The sequence below is a fragment of the Protopterus annectens genome, chromosome 9.part0 (genome assembly GCF_019279795.1).
Source record: "Protopterus annectens isolate FY-2018-M chromosome 9.part0, PAN1.0, whole genome shotgun sequence".
NCBI lineage: Eukaryota > Metazoa > Chordata > Ceratodontiformes > Protopteridae > Protopterus > Protopterus annectens.
Window position 1 is genome coordinate 912,052,273 of NC_056743.1, and position 24,992 is coordinate 912,077,264.

General features: G+C 39.7%; 1 protein-coding gene across 1 annotated transcript in view; it reads right to left on the minus strand.

Moving 5' to 3' along the window:
* NEMP1 (nuclear envelope integral membrane protein 1) overlaps positions 1-24,992 on the minus strand; it is a 420,672-nt gene that overhangs the window by 219,543 nt on the left and 176,137 nt on the right. The window contains exon 4 of the mRNA XM_044083655.1: positions 21,746-21,818. Within this exon, the coding sequence (XP_043939590.1) occupies positions 21,746-21,818 (73 nt within the window). The remainder of the gene's footprint in view (positions 1-21,745; positions 21,819-24,992) is intronic.

Here is a 24,992-nt window from a genome sequence, read left to right on the forward strand (position 1 = left end):
CGTAATGACGTTTCGAATAGGAGTTGTAGATCGTTGCCTAGCAACGGGCCTCTGCCCGTGCATACTCGTGTTAGGCGTGGAGTGTAAAGTCAGTAACTGTTCTTGCGTATCAGTAATAATGATTTCTTCTTCTGTTCCTACATTGTTACGCTGCTCATGCAGCGCTTGTATAAGTTTGTTTGTTATCTCTAAATGTTCTTGTAATAAGCGCTGCATAATAAAACACAAATGTACTGTAAAGAAGTGCGATAAACAGGAACAAAATTAATCCACAGTAAGCCAACCGTAACTGAAATCTTCCACGTAAAGTACTGCCAATAAACAAGAACTGTTCTCTCTCCAAAAAACATTACGTAGACTAGTACAAACTATTTAAAATTATTTTCAACACTACCAGTATTTTGATCAACATAATATTTGTTATATTGTAAGATTGCATTGATGTTTAGTTTTTAATTTCATTATATACATGTATCTAATATTTGTAAATTTGTATTTTACAAATATTTAAGTTGTAAGAAACTCACAAGTGGTTTTTTGTACCTTTAAGATATACACGTTCTGCTATTTTTTTATTAGCTAATTAATTGACTAATTATTTGATTGGTGCTATTGTAATAGTATTTAAGGGATGACTAGCAACTCTAAATTGTACTCTGATGATGCCCCAATTAATGGGTGAAAGCGCTTAGTATCGTTTGTTCGCAGCTTGTGGAGTTTATGTTTCCTGTTGGTTCGTTTTTCGTTTTCAAATTAAAGTATTTTTACAAAGACCGGGACTCAAGGTTGCTGCTAATTTCAAACCAAAGACATACACACACTAATGATTACCTCTTTCCAGAATTTAAAAACTGCTTACTTATCCTCTTAACAGAAACTAGACAATATAAAACCAAACTAGGTGGGGGCTGTCCCTCTCCAACTATATATACTAATTCCAGGATCGCACTACAGTGGGCAAAAGGGTATATACCTTGTACTTGCCTTACAGTACTCTACATGCTGCCACTACTGCTGGGAACACACAACACATCCGCCATACTACTTTAGATACTTCCCATCAAAATGTACAGAGACATACCCACATTTAGAAACACTATACTACTACTTTCTACATGACTATCGGTATTCTGACAGCACTGTAAGTTACAGAAATTTATTTTTATTTATCATTTGTTTACTGGAAAAGTCTGACTTGGAATGAAGCGAATTTTCAGCGGAGGCCTGGGGAGAAACGTTCCAGATGCATGTCTTTGTAACGTGGGAGGAAACAGCAGTACCCAGAGAAAACCCACATGAACGCAGGGAGGACATGCGCACTCCCCACAGAAGGCACTCCAGCCAAGAATCTAACTGTAGAACCTCTTGGTGTAAGGCGACAACACTATCGCTGCACTAGTGCGCCGATCCTTTTTATCACAAACAAGTCACAGGTGAAGGGAAAGCCACATCATGTCTATGGCTTACAATTCAGTGAAATGAGATTCAGTCAAATGAGTTTTCAGTATTTTGAAAATTAGGTGATTTGGTCTCAGTCAAATGAAATTCAGTCAAATGAGATTTAGGTGATGTGAAGTAGACCCTTTACAGCACACCATATCTATAAGCAGACTGGGGAGGAGGACCTGCACACTTCTTGCAAGATTGATTCCTCAGAGTAGGTGGGTTTAATGGACTATGATCTCCTCTGTCTTATCATCTTTACAATTTTACCAAATTTGGTGTCCTGTGGAGGAAATTAGGGAGATATCTTCCTCTTGTTGAGGTCTGTGTCTGGGCAGGGGGACTCAGATAGGGAGTGTATGTGCTTCGACTTGCACTGCCTCTTCCTAGGTGGGTTCAGGGGACTTATTCAAGTTTTCTTACGGAGAAGGCAACTCAGACTGGAGAAATCAGTGTCTATAAAGTACTCTGTCTACTTGGGGCAAGATCGGCTCTGCCTCCAAAGTACCTACGGGTGGAACCAGTGGAAGAGGTGCCTGTTCATGCAGCAAAATCAGATCTGATCTCCTCTGCCCTGTGCCTTCCACCAAGGTATGCAGGGATGATGGCACTGTCATCAACACCAATGCAGTCGGTTTCAAAGTGGGGGAAGGTCATCAACACCAACAGCTAACATCAATATCTCCAGTGCTGAGGTAACCAAAGGTGACAAGCTTGTGACGAGAACAGCTCATAAAAGGTAGTGACGGAGTGGGCAATATTTTCAGACGTCGTGGTGGCCAAAGCAAACATAGGAACCAATGCCTCCATTACTGCAGAAGACAACAACTTTGAAGAAAGAACATCCTTAGGTGCAGAAAATATCAGCGTGGCATCTGGCACCTGCTCAATATTCCTAGCGCCAAAACTGAGCCGGGGTAGAAACAGTAATAAAAAGGGTCTCACTCTGCCCTACAGTCTAAAGGGGTGGAGAAGACATCAAATTGAAGTTGAGCCTTTACAAACGCTGACATCACCTTATTTCAATCCAACTTTGAGGGGCACTGGAGTTACCAAGAGTAGCGAAAGGACACAGATGAAGTGAGATATGAAGATAGAAGTGGGAAAGTTCCTGCTCAGAGGAAGCTTCCACTCTCCTCCTCCTCCTCAGTGCAGAATCCATTAATCCCAATGAATTATTCCTTAGCAAAGTAGACTGGCATGAAAGTGTCACTAAGCTGGAAGGAACAAAACAGGCTAAAGAAGTGGATACTACTCTTGGGACCCTCACTGGGGCAAGCTTCTCCAATATTAATACATCAGTTTCTTCTTGTATCCTCTCCTCTATCTGATCAGAGTTGTCTGGTTCATAGATTAGTACTAGGCTAATTGCCCTTGCGAGCCATTTTAAGCCTAACCAATTAAGTCCTTTTCTTTCTCTTTGTCTTTCTCTTTAGTGGGATCAGCTTTAGAGCGACCTTTTAAGACCAGCTTGTTACAGCAGTCAAGTAATGTTGCAGCATGGAAATTCCTACATAACTGGAAACTGAATCAAGATACTCTACCAAAAGACTTATGATGCACATTTCATGAGAAAAGATGTTGTGACTACACTACCTTCATTTCTTAAAGCCGGACCTTTTGAGGTCCTTATTCATATCAAAAGCTGGATACACACACACCAAACACTGTAAAACTATATCTTGATATTCCTAGAAAAGTCATATCCTCTTTCAAACAGGGAACAATACTATGTAAATTTGAAAAAAATATCCAAAAGGATTTTTTTTTAAACAGAAGGAACTGGATGGGAATACTCTTGTATGCAAAAAAAAAAAAAAAAAAAAAAAAAAAAAAGAGGACTGAGGCTAAAGAGACTGTATGAGACAACTAAATGTACATATTTGATAACGGAGTTTTAAGACAATTTTTTCTCAGTGCATGTGTTTTTATACTGCACAATTTGGTTGGGTATACTACTGCACATTAAAAGACGGATAGTTTCAATGTTTTTTTGATGAGTGATTTACTGAAAGGATGGCACCTAGAGCTGATTAAAACAAATCAAGCAATGATGAGTGCTGGTAGGAAAGGACAGTTTGCTGCAGGTAATAAAGACAGTTAGAAAAGGTACTGAAGAGGAAATGGAAGTTTTAAGACAATCATTTTAAAGCAATGTATTTAAGTGGCGGCAAGCTTGAAACATCAGACAGCACACAGAAGTTACTGCAAATACGTTGGTGTTGGGAGAAGAATCAACAAGAGACTCTTGTACTTGCACTAGAATACGTTATACACTATTATGAGAACTATATCAAGTATAGACAAAATTGCGAGAAAAGGAAATTTTTTTAAATAAAATTTGTAACATGAAATTTGGGAGTATGATGGCGCTAAATGCTTTAGAACTGACAAGTGTTTAAGGATCAGATAGTGGAAAATAGGTAAAAAAAAAATTTTTTTACTGAATTTTGGAGTTTAAGACAAGAAGGCAGTGAGGCAAGGTTACTGAAGTTGTTCAACATGCCACTGAATGAGAAATCAATACCAGAAGCTGTGGCAACATTAAGAGTTGAAAAATTCAAAACTTCCCTCAGCATGTAGTTTTGTATAATTGCTAAATCTTGATTAAAGGCGGCTATGACTATTTTAGCAAAGAGGATCACAAAGACAGCCTGAAAGCTCATATACTAGGATTAACATGGATTTGTAGGAGGGCGATAAATTTATAAAACATTAAATATGGCATTTTTAATTAGAAGGGTACAACAGGATTAGATTCAGTCTTAAGTGCTAAAAAGGCATTTGATAAAGATGAGTAGTTTTATGTTAAGGTATTGGGATAGTCTGAGCTTCCAAAGGACTGTACTGAAATCATGAGGATAATATAATAATAAATCCAAGGCCTTTGTGAAAATACATGCTAGACTGTCACTGGCAATATATAAGTAGGGGGACAAAGCAGGGATACCATTTGTGTTTTAATGGGAGCCATTGCCAGCATTAATTGGAAGGCCTGTTTTAAAAGGCTACAAGAGAAAGATTTCAAAATATATTTGTAGGCAATGTTTTGATTTACTTAAGATAAATACAGGAAAATTTTACATACCCGATCCATTTGGGAAATAGCTTAATAAAATCAAAATAATATAAAATATAGTTGCTACAACTCTATCCATCTGTCGTCTATCTGCAGTGCTCTTTTGGTCTTCTTGCATAAACTAAGCTTCTGGGCTTTCATCAGATGATCCAACAGCATACCCACGCTTACAAATTCTTACCAAACAATCTGATACATATTTGTCATGCTGTTTACATTCTATTGTACCTGTTTATGAACTTAATAGAAGTCTCTAGCATTATTACTACAATAAAACTGAAATGTAACTTTATGGAACTTTATCTCACTATTTTTCTTTGTACACTAATTTTTGTATCTTGTATATGATCATTAACATTTGCTCTTTACTATGTATTGTATTTATTTTTATTTATTGCATTTGCTTATCAGGTATATGTAGTACCGCTTTTCAGTGGAGGCCCAAGCTCCAGACACAGTCTTAGGTATAGGAACATTACAATTATCAAAACTTGCTTTACAGCTTACAATAATAGCAGTAAGCTTACAGAGACACTACCTACTGAAAAACATTGGCAGTTACAAAAAATGCAGTTGCAGACATTGGAGATAATTACATCAAAAGTAAAAAAAAAATAAATAAATAAAGAATAACCTAGGAATGAAAAAAGAAAAAAAAACTAGTAAAGATGCTGGGGGGGGGGGGGGGTAAAGAGAGGAGGGGAACATCAGAAATTATCCAGGAGTGCTAGAGTGTTAAATTTGGAGGTGTGTCAAGCTCACCACCATTTATTACTGTGAAGTAGCTGAGCTGGTTGGATATATTATTTACTATATTGCTGTTTCAATTTGGGAATTACAGATGGTAGACAACAGACTTGGTTAGGAGTACAATAGTATTGTATTTTATTGCACTGAATGACATCTTGTAAGAAAAGATTTAACTGTGGAACTTTTCTCCACAGGCCTCCACTGAAAAGGTGCCTGTCATGCCCCAGTCAGACTTTCCCAGTAAACAAATGCTAATCAATTAATAAAATGAAAGCTATGAAAATGAATCGTGTTTCCTTAATGAGACTAACAAACATAATGACATTTATGGAAAACTCTGCATACAATGTACTTGGGGTTTTGGTTAGGAGCAACGTTACAAAAGTCTACTGTTAAAACATGGAAGGATGATATTCAAGACTGAAGACAATTAGGCTAGAATTAAATCAGACAGTCCAATCATTCATTGCATTATTGTTTTGTTCTTAGGCTTATCTGCATTTCAGGTATTTCTTGGAGAGCTACCCTTGAATATTTTGAATTTGGTATGAAATATGACTAGGGATTAAGTGAGGTAATCTAGAGTAGCATAAAGCAACAAAACAGTTTATCCAGATTTGTATTTTGAAGCAGTGTAAATTAGTGTTATATTTGATGCTGGTTAGAACTTATGATACAAAATGGAAAATTATTATGACAATATTGAAGTGGAATAATGATATGAACATTTTATACTTGGAGAGTGGATGTAATATGGGGCAAGAAGAAAAAATCCATAAAGCACTTAGTTGTTGGGAGTTCAAACAGCAAAAAAAAACAGGCATCTACCAGAGCTGATGAAAAAAGATAAAAACTTTTAATACAAAGCTTGTTTTTTTTTGCTGTTTGAATATATATTTTATGCTGGGCGACCTTTGGCTACTGGTAGTATTTTTCCTCCTTGTTGTTGTTGGGAGTTGTAAGGAATTTACTAAGAAACTACAGGGGTGAGAACTATATTATGCTTATAGGTGATAGTAGGACTGGTATTCATAGAAACAGGTACTTCATAACTAGAAGAACCCACTATACTGGAAATAGCCAAAGCATGAAAAGAGTAGCCTTCCTGGGATCAGGTGCAGTATAAACATATGGCAAAAAAGACTGATTTGACTAATTCTGTTCAAGCTCAGTCACCAAAGACAGTACAACTGTTAACACAAAACAGAAGGGAGGCACTAGTAAGTAAAGGATTAGTCAGTACAGCAAATAAAACATTAAAAGATTTAAGAACTAGTAAAGTAGATGAACTAAAAACGATTGGAAAACTATCCTAAGGATAGTAACATCTCAAGGCTGGAAAATAATATGCAATTAAATCATTTAGAATTACTATCTTTGCATGGAAGCTTCACCACAAACACAATTACACATACCAATGATGGTGGAGAACGTTTACAAACAATTAACGTAACATGCTGGGGATGTGTTGATGGGTTATGGGCAAACAAGAGAATTTATTTGGATCTTGTCTGAGATTAGATGTTTTTAAAAAAGTAGTTATGTACTTACCATAACATTCCCTGTGTGCTGTCCATCTCAGCCTTTATTCTCACTGATGGGTCGGACCCGATGCGTCAGATCTGTCTCGGCCTTTACAAAAGCTCAAGGACTTCAGCAAAGCTCATGGGCACCCTTCCCTACCCATAATGCATTTCCCCAGCTTCCTCAGATCCTACTGCCCTACCAGAAATTATAAAGAAAGCAGCAAATATTTATTATATGAAGGTGATGTACATTTATTTATTTATTTTATTTTATTTTACATTTGTAGACCGGGCTAGTCTAGCTGGATATATGTCCATTTTCAGTAGAGGCCCGGGGAGAAAAGCTCCAAAAGAGACAGAGGAATTTAAACAGAAACATCAGAAGAGCACTTAATTATTAATACATACAAGGATATAGTCAGAGCAAGTTTAACAGTAACATAAGAAAATTAATTGGTTATTATTACATACAAGAATAAAGCAATCAACCAGGTTAAACATGTTAGTTAAAGGAACAGGCTTGGAACAGGTGATCAAGCCTGGCTTCATAAAGAACCAATTAGGTATTGGATTGGGTAGAGGATTTGGTGGGCCTGGGGCGGTTGCTATTAGTCTGGATTAGAGCAGGGGCATAGCCATTGGGACTTTAAGAGATCTTTGAGGTGTTTTTTGAATTGGTGAGGAGAGGTCATATGCCTTAGGTTGTTTGGGAGGGCATTCCAGGATTTGCCAATGGAATTAGCATAGAGTGCATCGCCTCCCGAGTTGTTGGGTTTAGTGGTCTGAACTAGTAGGCTATTGGATGACCGAAGGGATATAAGGTTGGGGTAGGGAGTGAATATTTTGTTCAGTGAGGGGATTCTTTCTGGGTGATTGATTGTTTTAAAAACCTCAGTAAGTTGGTTGAGTTTGAGAATGTTGGGCAGTTCTAGCCATTCCAATGTCCTTAAATTTTGGCAGTGATGGGTGCGATAGGGCATCCCTGTTATGAATCTGGCTATATGGTTGTAGGTTGTGGATAGTTTATTGAGTTCTCTCTTGTGAAGGAAGGAGAATACTGGGGATGCATAAAGGAGTGTGGAGAGGAGGTGGGTCCTGGCAATAGTTAGTTTGGTGTGCGGGGTTAGGAAGTTCTTTATTCTATACATAGACCCAAGTTTCTTGTTAACTGACTTGATTGTCAGACTAACATGAGTATCAAATTTAAGCTTGTTATCAATGGTCACCCCTAATAGTTTAGTGTGGGAGACAGGTTCGATTATGGTCCCATTGTTAGAGGATACGTGGAAGGTTGGGTTGTTGGAACTAGGTGGTTCTTTTCCTTGGGAGGGAATTGGTGTGAGGAAAATTAGAAGTAATTTGGTTTTGGTTGGGTTAAGTAAAAGCTTTAGTTCTGAGAACCACTGTTCAACTATGGAGAAGCAATTTTGGGTAGCAATTTGTAGTTTCGCAAGGGAAACATCTGAGCAGATTAGGGTGGAATCGTCTGCATATTGAATGCAGGTGGCTTTGGGAATGATCGAGTGTAGACCATTTATAAAAAGGGAAAGGAGGGGACCAAGGATAGATCCTTGGGGAACGCCGATGTTAGTTGGGAGTAGGTCTGATAGAGTGTTTTGCCACTGGACTGCCTGTTGTCTACAAGAGAGGTAGTCATTAAACCAGTTTATGGTTGGTTTGCTAAGTTGAAAGTTTTCCAGCGTGCGAATCAACTGCTTGTGATTGACCACGTCGAAAGCTTTTGATAGATCTAGAAATAGCGCAGAGGTTAAAAGTTTATTATTGCGGTTTTGGTTGACTGAGTCAACAAAGGAGAGAAGGGCAGAGGTTGTACTATGATGAAAGCCATGCTGGGTGTTGGAGAGAAGGTTGTTACGAGAAAGATGGGAGATGAGTTGTTTGTGAACGCAGCGTTCCAAGATCTTGGCTAGAGGAGAAAGTATAGCTATTGGTCTGTAGTTAGATGTGTCAGTAGAGGACCCACCTTTATGCAGAGGGATAATATAGGAGATTTTCCAGATTGAAGGAATAGAAGCTTCAGAAATGGACCGGTTGATCAATATTGACACAGGGTAGGCTATGGCGTCAGATGCCAGTTGTAAGTAATTGGCTGGGAGTAAGTCAGCCGCTAAGGTGGTTGGTTTAAGTTTTTTCAAAAGGGTTCTAATAAAGGAGGTAGATGTGGGTTGTAGGTTAAAGGAGGGTTGAGTTGGGTCTTTAGTTAAGGTTGTGGCCGAGGGAGAAGTGGTAAGCTGATTGGCGAGGGACTGGATGGTCTCAGTGAAAAATAAATTTAAAGTGTTGGCTATTTGTCCTGGATCTTTGCCCAAAAGTTTTTCAGGGATGGGGGTGGTGGATTTACCCGGATGAAGGAGGTGATTGAACCCAGCCCAGAATTTTTTAGGATTATGTTGGTGTTTGTCTTGGAGGTGGCAGAAATATTGCTTTTTGTCAGTCTTAACGGCTGATTTGGTTGAGTTTCTAAGCTGTAGAAACTTGATGCGGTCAAGGTGGGTTTTGGTAGATCTCCATTTATGCCAGGCCTGATCGCGGAGTTTGATTTTGTATTTGGTTTCTTTTGTTAACCAAGGTGCAATACGTTCCTTAGTTCTAGTGAGTCTCATTGGAGCGTGAGAGTCAAGTATCTTGAGGAAGATGTCGTTAAAATATGACACACTCTCATCTAAGGGGAGAGTTTTAAGGATGGACCAATTGCATGTTTTGAGGCCAGCAAGAAAATTGTCTGGGACAAAATTCTTACTATTCCTAACTAGTCTGGTTAGGGGATGGTTTGAGGTCGGGCATTTGTGTTTTATGAGAAAGGTAATTAGGTGGTCACTAAGGTCGTTTGGTAGGGTCCCTGCAGTATAGTTGTTTGGAGTCTTATTAGTAAGAATCCAGTCAATGGTGCTCTCCTTTTGCTGAGCGTTTCCAATTCTAGTGGGAGATAGAATGTTTTGGGAGAAACCATGTAAGTTGATGGGGAGAGGATTTGAGTTTTGGAGTAGAGGGACCAGTCAATATTAACGTCTCCTAGTATAATAGTTTCTTGGGGATAGGTGGCAGCTAACCAACTGAGTATTTGTTCGAGGTATTCAACATTTTTGCCTGGGGGTAAGTAAATTACTAAAAGATTAATACTTTTTTGGTTGCTAAGGCATAGCTTTAGTGAAATCAGTTCTAGGGTAGGAATTTTTGGGGGTTGGAGCGGGTGCATTATAATGTTCAAGGAGTTCTTAAACATGACAGCTGTTCCCCCGCCCTTTTTAGTAATTCGGTCGGCCCTGAGAATGTTATACCCAGGTGGGATGATTTCTTCATCCTTAGTGGTAGGTTTGAGCCATGTTTCTGATAGACACATGATGTCTGAGGAGTGGGTTGCAAGCATGGCATGTAAGTTGTGTACCTTATTATTGATACTTCTTAGATTCAGGTGAAGGATAAGGAGGGAGCTCGCTGAGCTTCTAGCAGCATTCAAGGTGCTTGGGCCTTGGTTGGGGTGGATATCGCCATCTTTCGTGATGGATTTTTTCAAGTAGTCAAGAATTTTTTGGAGCTTGATTAGTAATTTGAGAGTATCTTTAGTTGAAGGTGCTTTAGGGTGTCGGAGGGTAGGATGTTTTTTTTTGGAATTAAGGTTGCTAACGGGGTAGTGGGAGGGAGGGATGAGATTGGAGGGGTTATGTGAGTGTACAGAGGTATGACCCTTGGGGAGGTATGCTCCTGTTAGGACTAGAGTTTCGTAGCTTGTTAAAAGATAAGAGATAATAAGGAGTAATGATAGGAAGGGAAGGGTGGTGAAAGAGTTTCTATCCATGGTGAGAGGAGAAGTAGATGAGTGAAATATGCAAGTGGGAATTACCCTGGTAGAGTGGGTGTATAAAGAAGCTGGGGGGGATAGTGGATGGAAGAGGGATAGAGGAAGGTTGGTGGGAGGGCTGAGGGAGTAGTCTTGATAGTATAGACAGAACAAAGAAAGTGGGAGGGAGAGGAGTCAGAGTGAGGGACGGTTGTGATTGGTTGGTGATGAGGGGGATGGGCTTAATGACCTAATAAATGTAGAGGTATTGGGGGCAGGTGAGAATAGGGGGCAGGGTGGGGAGCGGAGCAAGCCCGAGCGGAGCGAGGGTTTATCCTGGGTCCTAAAGGTAACAGCTTACAAATTCAGCATAATACATAATAATTATGGTTATTAAATATGAAGGTTAATCTTTCTGTGGCTATGCAGATCCTTAAATCCAATATCCACTCAGTCTCCCAGGAGATCTGGCATAGAGGGTGCGTTATGAGAATAAAAACAGAGATGAACACCACACTTGGAATGTTACGGTAAGTACATAGCGTCTTTATGTGTTGTTGTCAATTTCGCCTTTATTCTCACTGATGGGACCGCATCCCAAGCAACCTGACTCTTGGGTGGCTCATGGGAGCATATTCCTCAGAACCACAGAACCAAAAAGAGGCTCTACTACTAAAGGCCAAATCCACTTTGTAATGAGTAATAAAAAGTATGGGGTTTTGCCCATGTGGCCGCATCACAGATGTTATCCAAAGGTAAGCTGTAGAAGTAGCTATCAAACTGGTGGAATGAGCCATAATAGGGAATGGAAGGGCTCTATTCCTAGAGTTGTAACTGTAGGAAATACTAAGAGTGAGCCATCTAGATAAGGTAACTTTTGATACTGTTTGACCTTTCCTAATATCAGAGTAAAAAATAAAGAGTGGTCTGATTTTTTAAATTCTGGAAGTTCTGTGCAAGTAAAAACATAACTGTCTATGAACATCTAGATGAGACTGAATGAAGGGAAATCAGATCTAATGAGGCCAATAGGGGGCAATCAGGATTACTGTGGTCTGCATCAAACTTGCTTTCTGCAAAAACGTGTGAATCGGAAGAAAAGCATATACAAGTCCCGAAGGCCAATTGTGAACAAGTGCATCCATTGGTGACTCCCCCAGAGGAGGGATTATGGCAAAGTAGTTGCTGCATTTTGCATTGGTGGGAGAAGCAAAAAGGTTGCAGCAAGGCTGGCCCCATTTTCGGAAAAATCTTTTCTGCTACTTTCTAATCGAGGGACCACTTGTGTGGCCATAATATATGTCTGCAATCACGCTGGATCTCCCTGGGATGTGTGTTGCCACCAGAAAGCAGTTGGAAGATGTTGCCCATTGCTAAACCCTTTCGAGAAAGGGGGTAAAGATCTGGTTCTTCCTTGTTTATGTACCAGATTACCGACATATTGTCTGACTGAATCACTATAATTCCTAGAGGGAGAGTGTTCTGAAATGCTTGCAATACCAGAAGCACTGCTCTCATCTCTAAGATGTTTATGTGCAAGTGATCCTTGTGTTCCTGCCAGATGCCTTGGACCATCTCCCCCAGATAACGCCCCCCCCACCTTTTCTGGGAAGCGTCCATGGTCACCGTGTTCTGGGGTTGAGGGGGGAATAAAGGGACGGCCTTCAGATATTGAAGGAGAGTGAATCCACCACTTGAGCTATTTTTTGCAAGTGTTGGTTATGATAATCTTGTGGGATATTGGTAAGTGCAGAATCGACCACTGTGTGGAAAGTACTCACTGAAGTATCCTCATATGTAGGCGAGCTAGAAGAATTAGTACAATAGTTGCTGCCATCTTCCCCAGTACTTGTAGAACTTGTTTTGCAGTGGCTCGGGTATTCTTGATTAACAACCTCACATGTAAACATGGATCATGCACTCTTTCATTAGGGAGTCTTGCTATCATCATGGTTGTATGTCTGCTCCTATAAAATTTAAGTTCTGAGATGGCTCTAGAGCAGACTTGTAGTTTATGGTAATGCCTAGGGAGGAACAAAGCTGGAGTGTATAATCCCTGGCTTGCACAGTAGATGCCTGGTCGAGGCGGCTATGAGCCAGCTGTCCAGATACGGAAACACCCAGAATCCTATGCGCCTCAGGTGAGATGCCACTACTGCCATGCATTTGGTGAACACTCTGGGGGCTGTAGAGAGACCAAAGGGCAGAGCTTGAAACCGGAAATGACTGGCTCCTAGCAGGAAGTGCAAGAACCTTCTGGATCGCCTTTCCATTTTGATGTGGTAGTACGCATCCTGAAGGTCTATAGAGCACATCCAATTATCTTTTCCTAGGAATGGAAGTATCAACTGCAGTGCCACCATCCATAACTTGGTTTACTTCACTTTGTTTAATTTGTGGAGATGCAGGACTGGTCTCCAGTCCCCTGTTTTCTTTAGAACTAAACAGAACCTTGAGTAAGTTCCAGATCCTCTCTGGTCTGCGGGAACTACTTGGATGAATCTTTCTGAGCAACTTTTGAATTTCTAACGTTGCTTGTTCCTTCTGACTGGGTGGAACATCTGGAATGGAGTAGTTTATGGAAGGGGGGAAAAGAGAAGGGAATGATATAACCCCTGGATATTGTGTCCTGCAAACGTTTGTTGTTGGTTAAGTCTCGCCAGGTTTCTAGGTGCAGTGACAGCTGTGCCCCGACTGCATCCAGAGGCGAGCAGTCAGGCACTCTTTCAGGAGCGCTGAAAGGGTCTGCCAAAGAAGGATTCTCTGGAACCCTGATTCTTATTACTTCCCCCTCTGCCTTGGGGGAAACTACCACTTTGTGTGTCCTGGTAAGACGTTTGTGATTTCCTGTATCACATCTTTCCACTACCTCTCTGACCTTTTGGAAAAGGTCTAGTAGGAGTGGAAAAACGCACTCCAATGGCAGACAATGTCTTAACCTCCTGCTCACACCAGGTTAGCATTTCTTTAACTTTGGGCCCAAAGAGAGATAAATCATCAAAGGGAGCATTAACAAAGGAAGACTTAAAGGGCTCCGCAAAACTGCAAAGGCGCACACTACTCTGTCTCCTAATAAAGATACCTGAACCCGCCGCCCTACTCGCTTCATCTGCTGCATGTGAGATGAGTCTCATGGATGAGCTGACCACTGAATTGAGGGTAGCGAGCTCTGCACTGACCTTGTCTGCCGCCGCATCAGCTATAGCTCCCCGGAGAGAGTCTGATGGTTCTTTCAACAGGTCCCTCTGAAGTTTGGTGAAATGAGTAAGATAATTAAGTGATTGTAATGTAAAAGCTGCTGAAGAGAAGGCACACTTCTCATACCTATCCAAGGTCCTAAAATCCTTATTAGGAGGATGGATACAGGAACTGGTCTTGGAAAGTTCATTTTTCGTGGCAGCCACCACGACCATGGCATCAACTACTACACCACTGGTAAAGAAGGTTTGGTCCTTGGGAGCTGTAATATACTTGTCTGGCCTCCTAGGAGATTTTTAGAAAAACACTAATGTATTATGATGCAGAAAAACTTTACAATGTAATAAAGCAGAAAAACATCTGTCATTGGTGTGTGTAGCTAACAAAGCAAGCAACAAAAAGTGGAAGGCAGAAGAGTTAAAGAGCTATTCTATTAAATGGATGACACAGAAGTACAGGAAAGTCAAACAGCATGGAAAATGTCATGGGATAACTATGATGCAAGTTGGTCGTCTTAAAAAATCCTCCAAGCCCTGACCAAGGATTAGGTAGACAATTATGAAGGAGTGATTGAACCAAGTCAGTAATAGTAATATTTTTCTCCTTGTTTTCAACATACAAGAGAGAAAATTGTTCCTCTTATTAAAGAAGTGACAACAGGGATGAATAATTAAACACAAAGATGAAAATGTAATGGTCCAGCTTATCATTTGTTGGCAATAATATTACAGTGCCTTTGTCTTATTAAGTATTTATTCTTAAATTTGGTTTAAAAGTAGTTTAAGGTGTTGGAGTTTTCTGTTTAAAGCTCTGATAGAAGATAGAGTAGTAGAATAAAGGAATGAATACTATCGTGATTGAGAGGATATGCATGGACTTTGAACAGGGTGTACAAGACAATGGATAAGGAGTTGTAATGGTTCTCAGTTTTAAAATTGCGTGTGCTGATAGCATTACATCTGAAGACAATTATGTTTTTTTTTTGTTTGGAAGGGTGGAATAAATAGGACACCAGACATGTCTGTAGGCAGTAGTAACATTATGCACTGCTGCCAGTAGCAATCCATTCATTTAATTATTCATTTATTTATTACAATTGTGAGAGTACCAAACACATTACTCTGACAATTTCTCTACCTCTGAGGAGAGCACACATCTGATCAAGGATTAAAAAAAGCTGGGTATGGGGAGGAGGCAGGCAGTCTCTGTGAAAGCAAATATACATTACTTTATCACCAATAACTCTTGTGAGGGTACAGTACGCATGCATAAGAGCAGCATACAGAAACACACCACTGCAGACATTATTTCTGCAATTTCAACACAGACATACACCAAAGCTGTACACAGTATATATATCTATCTTGGGGGGGGGGGGGGGGTAGGCCATGTAGGCAAGCAAAGGGAAAGCACACGATCAACGTTAAATGATCACTGATATGGCTTGTTATGGTGGGGGGCTCAGAATGATCACTAACATGGCTTGTTATGGTGGGGAAGGGATCTAAATGATCAATGATCTGACTTGCTATGTGGGTGGGGGGGGGGGGTCACAGTACAACAACCTGAGTGAAACAAATTAAAATATATTACTTTGGCAGTATTTCTTTTATTTTCATTACAAACATCAGAGGTATACACAAGAAGCATGCTTCCCCTTTCAAGACTGCAGTTGCGACTGAAAGTAAAGGGCAAGTAAATGATCACTGCTGGACAACTGTGGATAACGGCTGCAAGAAAAGGGAGTGCATGTGTATGATAGCAACAATTAGAAAAACATCATTGCAACCATTATTTATTTCACTTTCATCACAATCACGGATGCAAAAAATGTCTACATCTGGAGTACGTGAGGAAAAATAAATACATATAAGAGGCGCACAGAGAAAGTGGATGGATTTCAAAGGAGGGAGGCAGGTTTTGTGTGTGTGTGTGTGTGTGTGTGTGTGTGTGTGTGTGTGTGTGTGTGTGTGTGTGAGAAAGCGACTGACCACTATTGTTCCTTTATCACAGTAAAAAAGTCACTGATCTGGCTTGTTAGGGACAGTGTGTTTGCATGACGAGGAAGAAATCAATGTATGAAAACATGAATGACCACATCACTATAGCTTTAATTTGTTGCCAATTAATGTCATTACTTCACACTCAAAGAAGGTGTACCCTAAACTGTCTCAGTGGAATAACGGGATAAAGCCCTGCATACAGCCCAGGTGACCAGAGTGAGAATAGTGGGTCAGGCACGTGGAGTGAGCAGGAAGGATGCATATACCTATCCTATGGGGGGCTAAGAGGGCACAGCCAGCTGGAGGCAATAGCAATCCTTTAGGTGAAGTCGGCAGACCTTCAGTCTGGGACAGTATGTGTGGTTCATCAAGCATCCAGCCGGCAGCAGCCTTCGTCTAGCAAGTACATAGGCATGTGCACTTGCCTAATGCACAGTGGATCCTGAGGTGATACAGGTTGTGTGTCCTCTGCCCAAAGATAGGTTAGGTCATAAAAACAAAATGCCTTCATTGCCGGGATTGTGGCAAGGATGCAAGCAACTCTAATAGCTGCCTGAATGATGTCCCCTATGGATGGCTATGAAAGCCTAAACTTGAGACCACCTAGGGTGCTTAATGTTCAAGCAATTGTGGGGCAAAAAGGTGTACCCTAGTACAAAACATGCATATTCTATGATGACAGTTATGTAAGGAAAAGGAGTGAAGCTATCTTTTAAAACACAAGCACAAAATTGATTTTTGTTTACAGGTTAACTTACTGTAACTTAACAGTATCTCTATTCAGCCTGGAGTTACAAATTTTGTTTGGGATTTTTACTGCTGCTGTGTTTCTTTAACAGGAGAGCAATATGTTTTTCAACTTGCTTTATGATAGTTCTGAAGCAGCATTTTCTTTTTTTTCTTGGCAATGACTATGACCTTCTAGCTACAGTTGTAGACTATAACTTGCATGCATCTCAGTTGTGTACGTGTAGCTTGGAAGTTAAACGAATAATCTCTGTGTGTTTTTAAAACTCAACTACTTTGATCAACCTTTTCACTGGTAACAAGTGTGTGTTAACCAAGAAATTATTTGTTTTATGAAAATATACCCTTTGAAAGTTGGAAAGCAAGAGTAATGGTTTGGACTCTGGCTACTAGGCCAGAAAAAAATTAAAGCATGCCCTTGTGGGAGCATGGTCAATTACTGGGAGAGCAAGGGACACAGCAATGGAACCCAAATAAAGACAAGTCCATTTAAATATTAGACTACATGCTATGTCCTTTTATAGAGAGAAAAAGACTGGATATGAGGCACACACTAATTCTGATTGGAATTTCAGAGACAAAGCAGATCACATAACTGGTTTTAAGCAAAGATATAGTCAGATGCATAAATATAACATGGTATTCCCAGATGTAAGGTTTGCTTTTAAACTGCTGAATAATACTGTCATTTACATCCAGACATGCGGTAACGGCAAGCAAAGAACTTACTTTTTCCTCAATAAAGTCAGCCTTGAGACTCACTTTGGAAGATAGGACATAGCATATTTCACACAGTAGAAAAGGAAAAGCAAAGGTTGGGCAGAAAAAAACAGCTGATTGGAACTGCGATTACCAGGCATGAATCAATTAGAGTGGCACGAGATGCAGATATGATGTATATCAGAACATCTAACACTAGGATAAATACTGTCAATAGTGGTGAACAAGTTAAAGTAATATAAAAAAACAAAATATCTATAAACAGCAAAATGCAACGTAACTATTTGTTAAAAAGCCAGCTTCTGATTCAGAGATTTTTGTAGTAGAACATTTTTGGGTCAGCTGTGACTGACACATGCAAATTCACCATTTATGGGGGAAAAATGGTTGAACAGCTGAATCAGTTGAGAGATGTGAAGAGGATATTGAAAACCAGTACAAGTAGTAGCAGGACTTTCAAATCTAGAAATGAAAAAGTATCCTTCCCCCCCACAAGACCAAAAATGCCAGCAAAAAAGGGCAAGTGTGATAGTTCCAATTGAGATGCATCTATTGTTGATTCCAAAGCTGGACTTCTAGCTACAGGGTTTGAAAAAACTTTAAAGAAAACATCTTCCAAAAGACTAACAGGGGGATCAGAATTTCTTCATTCTCTTTTGGCCATATTCTTTTCAAAAGCCCTGGAATGTCCATTCTACGAGGGAGGTTTGAATTTATTGGCTTGAATTTGCCCATTAACAGGCTTAAAATGAAAAAAGTCACAGGCATTCGGAACTGCCATATAGCTGAAACACCTGATGCCCTTAAGGGTAATTTCCATATATCCCATTATCCTCTTTTACAAGAGGTTTTAAGCAATCATACAGTGAAAACTCTAGCTTGCCTAGGATTTTCTTGTAGTTTTTTTACTAACTGGTTTGGCTGTGCGTCTTGTTTACTCTTTTATGCTATGGACATTAAGACCGTTTTATTTTTGCAAGCATGAAACCTTCTTGAGATGTTTATATCTGTCCTCTCTTGATGCAAGATGTTCAGGATGACTGTGAAAAGTTGATAACTGTGTGTACTGTCTAGGAGATGCACTGTTCTTCTGGTATAACAAAATGAAAGATTTGATTGGGAAATTAGGCTGGAGAATCTCAGACACTGCTGTGTTTTAGCATCTACAGGAAAACATTAACATATCTGGAGCACTGGTCTACCACTTGGATGGTTTTGTTTCGAGTGAGTCACAAAGCTTTGCCACTTCAGTCATTCCCTCCGTAAAAGATACCTTTCAGGCTGGCCATGGCAAACATGATCAATTTTATTTTGTGGGTTTGTGCCTACTGATAACATAGTGCTGGTACACCATGAGAATTACATAAAATATCTTCATTCTATACACCGCAAATGTCCTTACATTAAATTCACAACAAAATGCATACTTTTACTTTTCCATTCTGGGATAAATGTGTAGCACGCAAATATAAACATTGTCTGGTTTTGTAACATAAAAACTAAAATTCACATTTATCCATTCCTGAGAGTGACGCTTTCCAGCAAACAGAATGGTGACACAGGAGAAAAGAAAAAGTATTACCAGGCATTCGGGACTTTAGACTCATTCACCATGCATTCATAATCTAACTATTGCTGAATATCCAAATTTGACAAAAATGTTACTAGAAAATGTCAGTGCATATAACCGTGTTTTGACAATCTTCAACAGAATTACAGGACAATTCAAACACATTCCTTTCCATGGAAAGATGGTTTACAGCAAACCAGCTCATCTTAAATATATAAAAAAAACCTCCTTCCCCTCCTTCCTAGATCACTCTCCCATCTCAAACCTACCGTTATTATCTCATCGCTTAACAATACTATCATCAAAGTAGAACCTCATACTAAGCTCCTGGGTGCCATGATTGACTATCAATTAAAATTTGACCTGCACATTCAACATTGTATCAAAAAAAAAAAAAAAAAATGAACATCAAAAACTGGGACGACTTTATAGGAACAAAACGTTGCTTACATCAGACTCCAAACTGTCTCTGGCTCCAGCATTCCACCTACCTTTCCTACTCTATCCCGCTCCCATCCTTACAAACTTACAATCCACATTAATCACCAAGCTTGAACAAACTTATAATAAAATCGTTAGATCTGCAGCAAAGCAATCCTACAACTCAGTTGGACTAACCCAGTTAATAAATGGCAAGTAAATAATGTGCCAGGCAGCCAATTTGCATTACAGTCTAACTCCATTAAGCAAGAGAATGTTATTTGTTTAAGCCAAAAGAACGCATACCATGCCTGCAACATATCTTTACTGTGTTGTCACTATAGAAGAAACAAAAATCATTTACATTTCTCTAGACAAACATTTTTTATGATAGCAGTCTTGATTCGACTACACCTTTACTTGCTGAATGGGATAGTATGCTGCAGTCAGTTTTATATGCATTTTACACACAAGTGTCATACTCTAATCTTATGAAACCTTTTCCAAGAATGGTGAAAGGGCAACTGACACGCAACATTTTATAAGTACCAAATGTAGGGTTTCACAGGTATTTGACTACTACAATTTGGTATGCTGCATCACACTCCGTTGCAAGTAAAGGTGGTAATGTGCCTTCTGTTCAGAGATGGGAAGACAGCATGTGGCAAGAAAACATCTTCATTAAATTGCCATTACATTAGAAGTGTAAGTCTTATACATTTCACCAGAAAAAAATGTACATTTTTGTAACTGCAGTGTTGTCATTACCAATATTCCACCTCCTACTTGGGAGGACATGTAATGTAATGGATAGGTCCTGCTAAAAACTTACTGAGGCCACATGAAAGTTACCCTTGAGATGGTCAGACAAAACTTTAGCTGGAGGATATTTAAGCAGCGTGAAGGTGGCTCCAGACTTCAAACATGAATTTTGCAGGATAGCTCCAGTGTAGGGGATCCTCCCGAGGCCTGAATGACTAACTGCAGGAACTACCATGGAATAAGGATAGGCAATCTCTAAAATACCACAAAAAGCCTTTCCAAAGAAGATATTAGACCCACAACTAGCAGAAGTCCGCAGACTCTGATGTTTTGTTTGCATAAAAACAAAGGCCTTCCCCCTCAAATATACATTTCAGAGAAGCTATCAGGGGCTGGAGACTGCTGTCTTCTGAATGTTCCAAATCACATAATATATGCCCATGAGTCAGATGTGTATGGGGTGATTACTGGGTCCACTATAGGATGGAATGAAACAGAAGTGTACAAGGGTGAAATCCAGTACATCTGCAATTCTAGATCCAACCAATACCTCAAACAGGCATCTAACCTTTCACACCTGGGACATGAACTCTGGCATCGGTTCTCCCTGTGACAACGCCAACACAAGTAAAAACCAGCCCATTTAGGATGAGATGAAGCACCAAGAAAATAGTAGTAAGAATTTTCAACATGAATATCTGGAATGTAATGGTATGTGTTCTAATGTTTTTATATTTTATTATAGTAATAAGTTTTGACTAAGGTGACAATTATTGTATGCACAGATTTTTAATTTTAAATTTTAAAGTCAACATGGTATTTGTGACAACGCTGTTTCCATTTCTCTGCCTTTTGTCTTGGTTCGTCTATTTTTGTCCATTTAGCCTAATTAATAGGCGTGTAAAGGCGTACTTATTAATTAACACGTTGGCAATGATTTTATAGAGGATGTATTTAAATGCTTGTAATCCTGTCTCAACGTTTTTGTCTTCTGAGGAAGGAGGGTCATTGTATCCTCCGAAAGCGTGTTGCTAAAGTTGAAAAGTTCTTTTGAATTAAAGGTCTTGTATCGGGTGCGGATTCCAGCTCATTTTTGTGGTTTGGTTCCAGTTTGAATACTTTCTGAGCTAGTCAATACTCCCCAATGAAGCATCAATTGCTCAAAATATGGCCTAAACCTTGGGCATTGAGATGTACCAGCCTACTAATGTCAGGAGGAGCTGCTTATCACTCTTCAGAATTCAGAAATCTTCAGCATCATGTATAAATCTAACGGTCCGAGGACAACATGAATCTGAATGGCATGTGAAACCAAGACATTTGTACTAGCAATAGCAGAGCCAAAGATTGAAAAACAAACCATTAAAGTGGTTTAAAAAATGGCAGCACAGGGGTTAAGTCTGTTTATGAAGTCAAATGAAATTTAATTGCTTACATCACAGGAACACAACTATCCATAGAGTATGGCAGTTTCTCAAAAAAGACGAGGAATGTTAAATTGTGGACAGGATAAACTCATCCACAGGACCCATTCAAGGTGGATCCTCAATGTGAAACTTAAACATTTCCAAACTGTACAGCAATGTGTACCATGCAAGCTTAGCTGGCAAGGAACAGAATTACATAAATACACATATTCATGAGAAAGTCTAGCAGAGCCATTCAACATGCACATATATAACACCACTGTGTAATTCTCACTGTGTGTGTCTGTTTGGACTTAATTACCTGCTAAGAGTTTCAGCATAAAAGAATAAGAGAAGTCCTGCCAAAAAAATGAGGATCAGTTTCACATCAAGATCTGTCAAGAAAAAAAAAGTGTGATATTAATCAAAATGAGAATGCTATTATTAAAACAGGAATGTAGGTACATATACATCTACACACATACATACATATATAAATTATACACACACACACACACATATATATATATATATATATATATATATATATATGAGAGATGTACGTAATAAATATAGACACAGTTATACATGCCTATATGTGCATACACAATGTCACAGGATCAATTACACCACATTTCCTTGGCATTTCTAGAGTACTGCAACCTAAAGTGAAAACATGAATTTAGCTTCTCAACAGTTCACTTATCTACAGATAACAGGGTATCTAGACATGCTATCTGAATTGTGCAGATAACCACTGGGTAGATAACATGCACACAAATGGGCCACAGCAAAGAAAACAATGGATTGTCTGCATTTAACCACTGCAGAAATGCAGAAGCACAACTGTCAAAACTGCTGCTTATTCAATAAGGCACAAACCATGAGTCTCAGAACTTAAAATGGCCATTCAAGTCCTTTAGTTTTCAGATGTCCAAGATACTGGACACTTCAAACCTGAGGGTCCAAGTATTCACAAATCCTAACCCTTGTATTTCAAAATTCCTGTTGGAGAGAGCATAGTTGTACAAAGTACTCACTACTTCTGCTAATCTTCAATAGGGCACTCTGTGGCGTGTCTACCTCCTCATATGACTTGCTTATGAAAGAATGTGTAACAATCTTCAGTTGTCACCCACTTCAAACAGTAACAGGGATCGTACTTTAAACAGCACTCACATATTAGGTTCTAAAATCATGAAGTTTCTTTACCTATTTTTCTATGTTGCCACAGTAGCAGCTGAAGCAAGCTAAGCTATAAGGCATCACATGCAAATGGTCTCGCAGAGTTCAACTTCTATCACAAATGACTGCACATCTGTTACAGTTTAATTCAAGGAGTACTCTCCTGTGGAACTTTTTGGTATAATACTAAGGAGTGCCCACAATAAAACCCAAGCAATACAAGACTTGAGGACACTGGAATAGAATATCCTGAAAAATACCATCCCCCAGGAACAGTTCAGTCAATCAACGAAAAGGTAAAAAATAAAATACATGAATAAACAAAGCTAGATGAACCTGCCATGAACAAAATGACAGAAGGAGGTAAAAAATGTCTTAGAGCAATAATCACCACATATGGTCTCAAAGTTCTCTAGATAAGTTAAGCGGTGAAGTTTATCCCATACTGGGGTGGGGCCTAAAGGCTCGTCAGTCTTCAGGCAATTTCAGTCTTCTGATTTTTCAGTGAAAGAAAAATGATCATCTAAAATTTGGTAATGTCTTCAACAAGTTGCAGTGGACTATACCACACTCTCAAATGGGGTTGTACATGCAGAATGCAGGTATGCAAAAATGATCAGGAGGTTGCATTTCATAACTCCACTGTGAACACATTCATAACATGTTCAAGAAAGTAAGTCATCTTCTCACACAAGGAAGTGCTTTGTAATGTACTGAACAAAGGAAAACAAACTTCATTACAAAAGGCAGTCCAAGTAACAGTACATGGTAGCTCCACCCTTTTTACAGACAGGACAAGAAGTCTGTTGTTTGAGGCTGCATTTCCTTTATCATCATCATCAACCCCCTTCTTCCCATTTTTTCTACAAGGGGTCAGGGTGTCGCAGCCTCTCTCGATTCAGTGCCATTCTCATACCTTCTTCGACAGTCATGCCTGACTATCACAGGTCTTCTCTCAGACAATCCATCCATCTGTTTGCTGGACTCCCTTGTTTCCTCTTGCCTTGTTCATGTTTGTCCCAAATCATTTTCGCCAGACTGTCTTTTGCTTTCCTGCACACCTGCCTGAAACACCATTTGATCTTCTCTGCAATTGGAGCCACTTGGGTTTCTGCTCTGATGTACTCATTTCTTCGTCTGTCCCACAGTGTGCATCCTACCAACCGTCTCAGGCACTTCATTTCCATCTCTAGATTCCTCAACTGTTCTGCCTTTACTGCCCAGGTTCCTGTACCATATAGTAGTAATGGTCACAACATTGTTTTGTACAGGTTACTTTTCATATTTTTAGACATCTTTCTGTCATACACTATCCTTGACACTCTGTGCCAGTTGGCTGCAGCCCATCTAATTCTAACTTTGACCTCCTCATTCCAACCCCCCTTCTTCACAACCACCCCTCAAAGTATATGAACCCGTTAACTTGCTCCACTATTTTCCCTTCTATTTCAATTCTCAGCTTCATCTGATTCTGCCTGTTTGCTGCCATTACAAGTCTTATCTGTACTCCGTTTCATACTCTGTCTTCAGTTTTGTATTCCATTCCCCCATCCTTTGCTGAAGTTTTTGTTTAGAGACTGCCTGTAATGAGACATCATCTGCATACAGCACCTTTATTGATCTATCCCCTACAACTCATTGTTAATGTAGTCCATCACCAGTATGAAGAGCAGTGAGCTTGGGGATGAACACTGATGTATACCCACTCCCACTGCAAATGCCTATTCATACTTCTGTCACGGGGTCTTTGTATGCAGCCTGCAATAATTCTACCAATGCTTCCAGAACTTTGAACTATTGCAGGGGCTGCCCAATTCAGTTTTCTTGGGACCTTCTTATATGCTTTCTCCAAATCTAGAAATACCCAGCTGCACTCTTTCCTCATTTCTAGCTTCTCTTCTACTGTCCATCTCCCTGCAAATTATTGTGTCAACATCAACAGGAGCTATGAAAGGGTCTAGCCTCCAGGCAGTGGATCACAAGGAAATACAAGTCCATTTGCTATGATACATCTTTCCTTCGCAAGATCTCTGGGCAGAGGATAACCTGAGGTAGTGAAGGACTAGTTTAGGCTTGCCAGACAGATAATAGAGGATATTCTTAGAAGGCTTCAGATAGAGAGCTCTATCCAACATTCAAGGACACAGCAGGGAAAACACTTTTGGAGGGGGGGGGGCAAAAAGGGGCTATTAGAATCACTTTATCCTTGCAAGACTTGGGGATAAGGAATAATGGGGAAAAGCATAAAGGAGTCATGGGGGATACTTCTGGCAAGGTACATCACTGGGACACTTTGCTGAGGGAGGAATAAAGGGAAAATTACTGCTACATTTATAGCTTACTGAGGATGCAAAATGTTCACAACAAGGCTTCACCTAGCAATG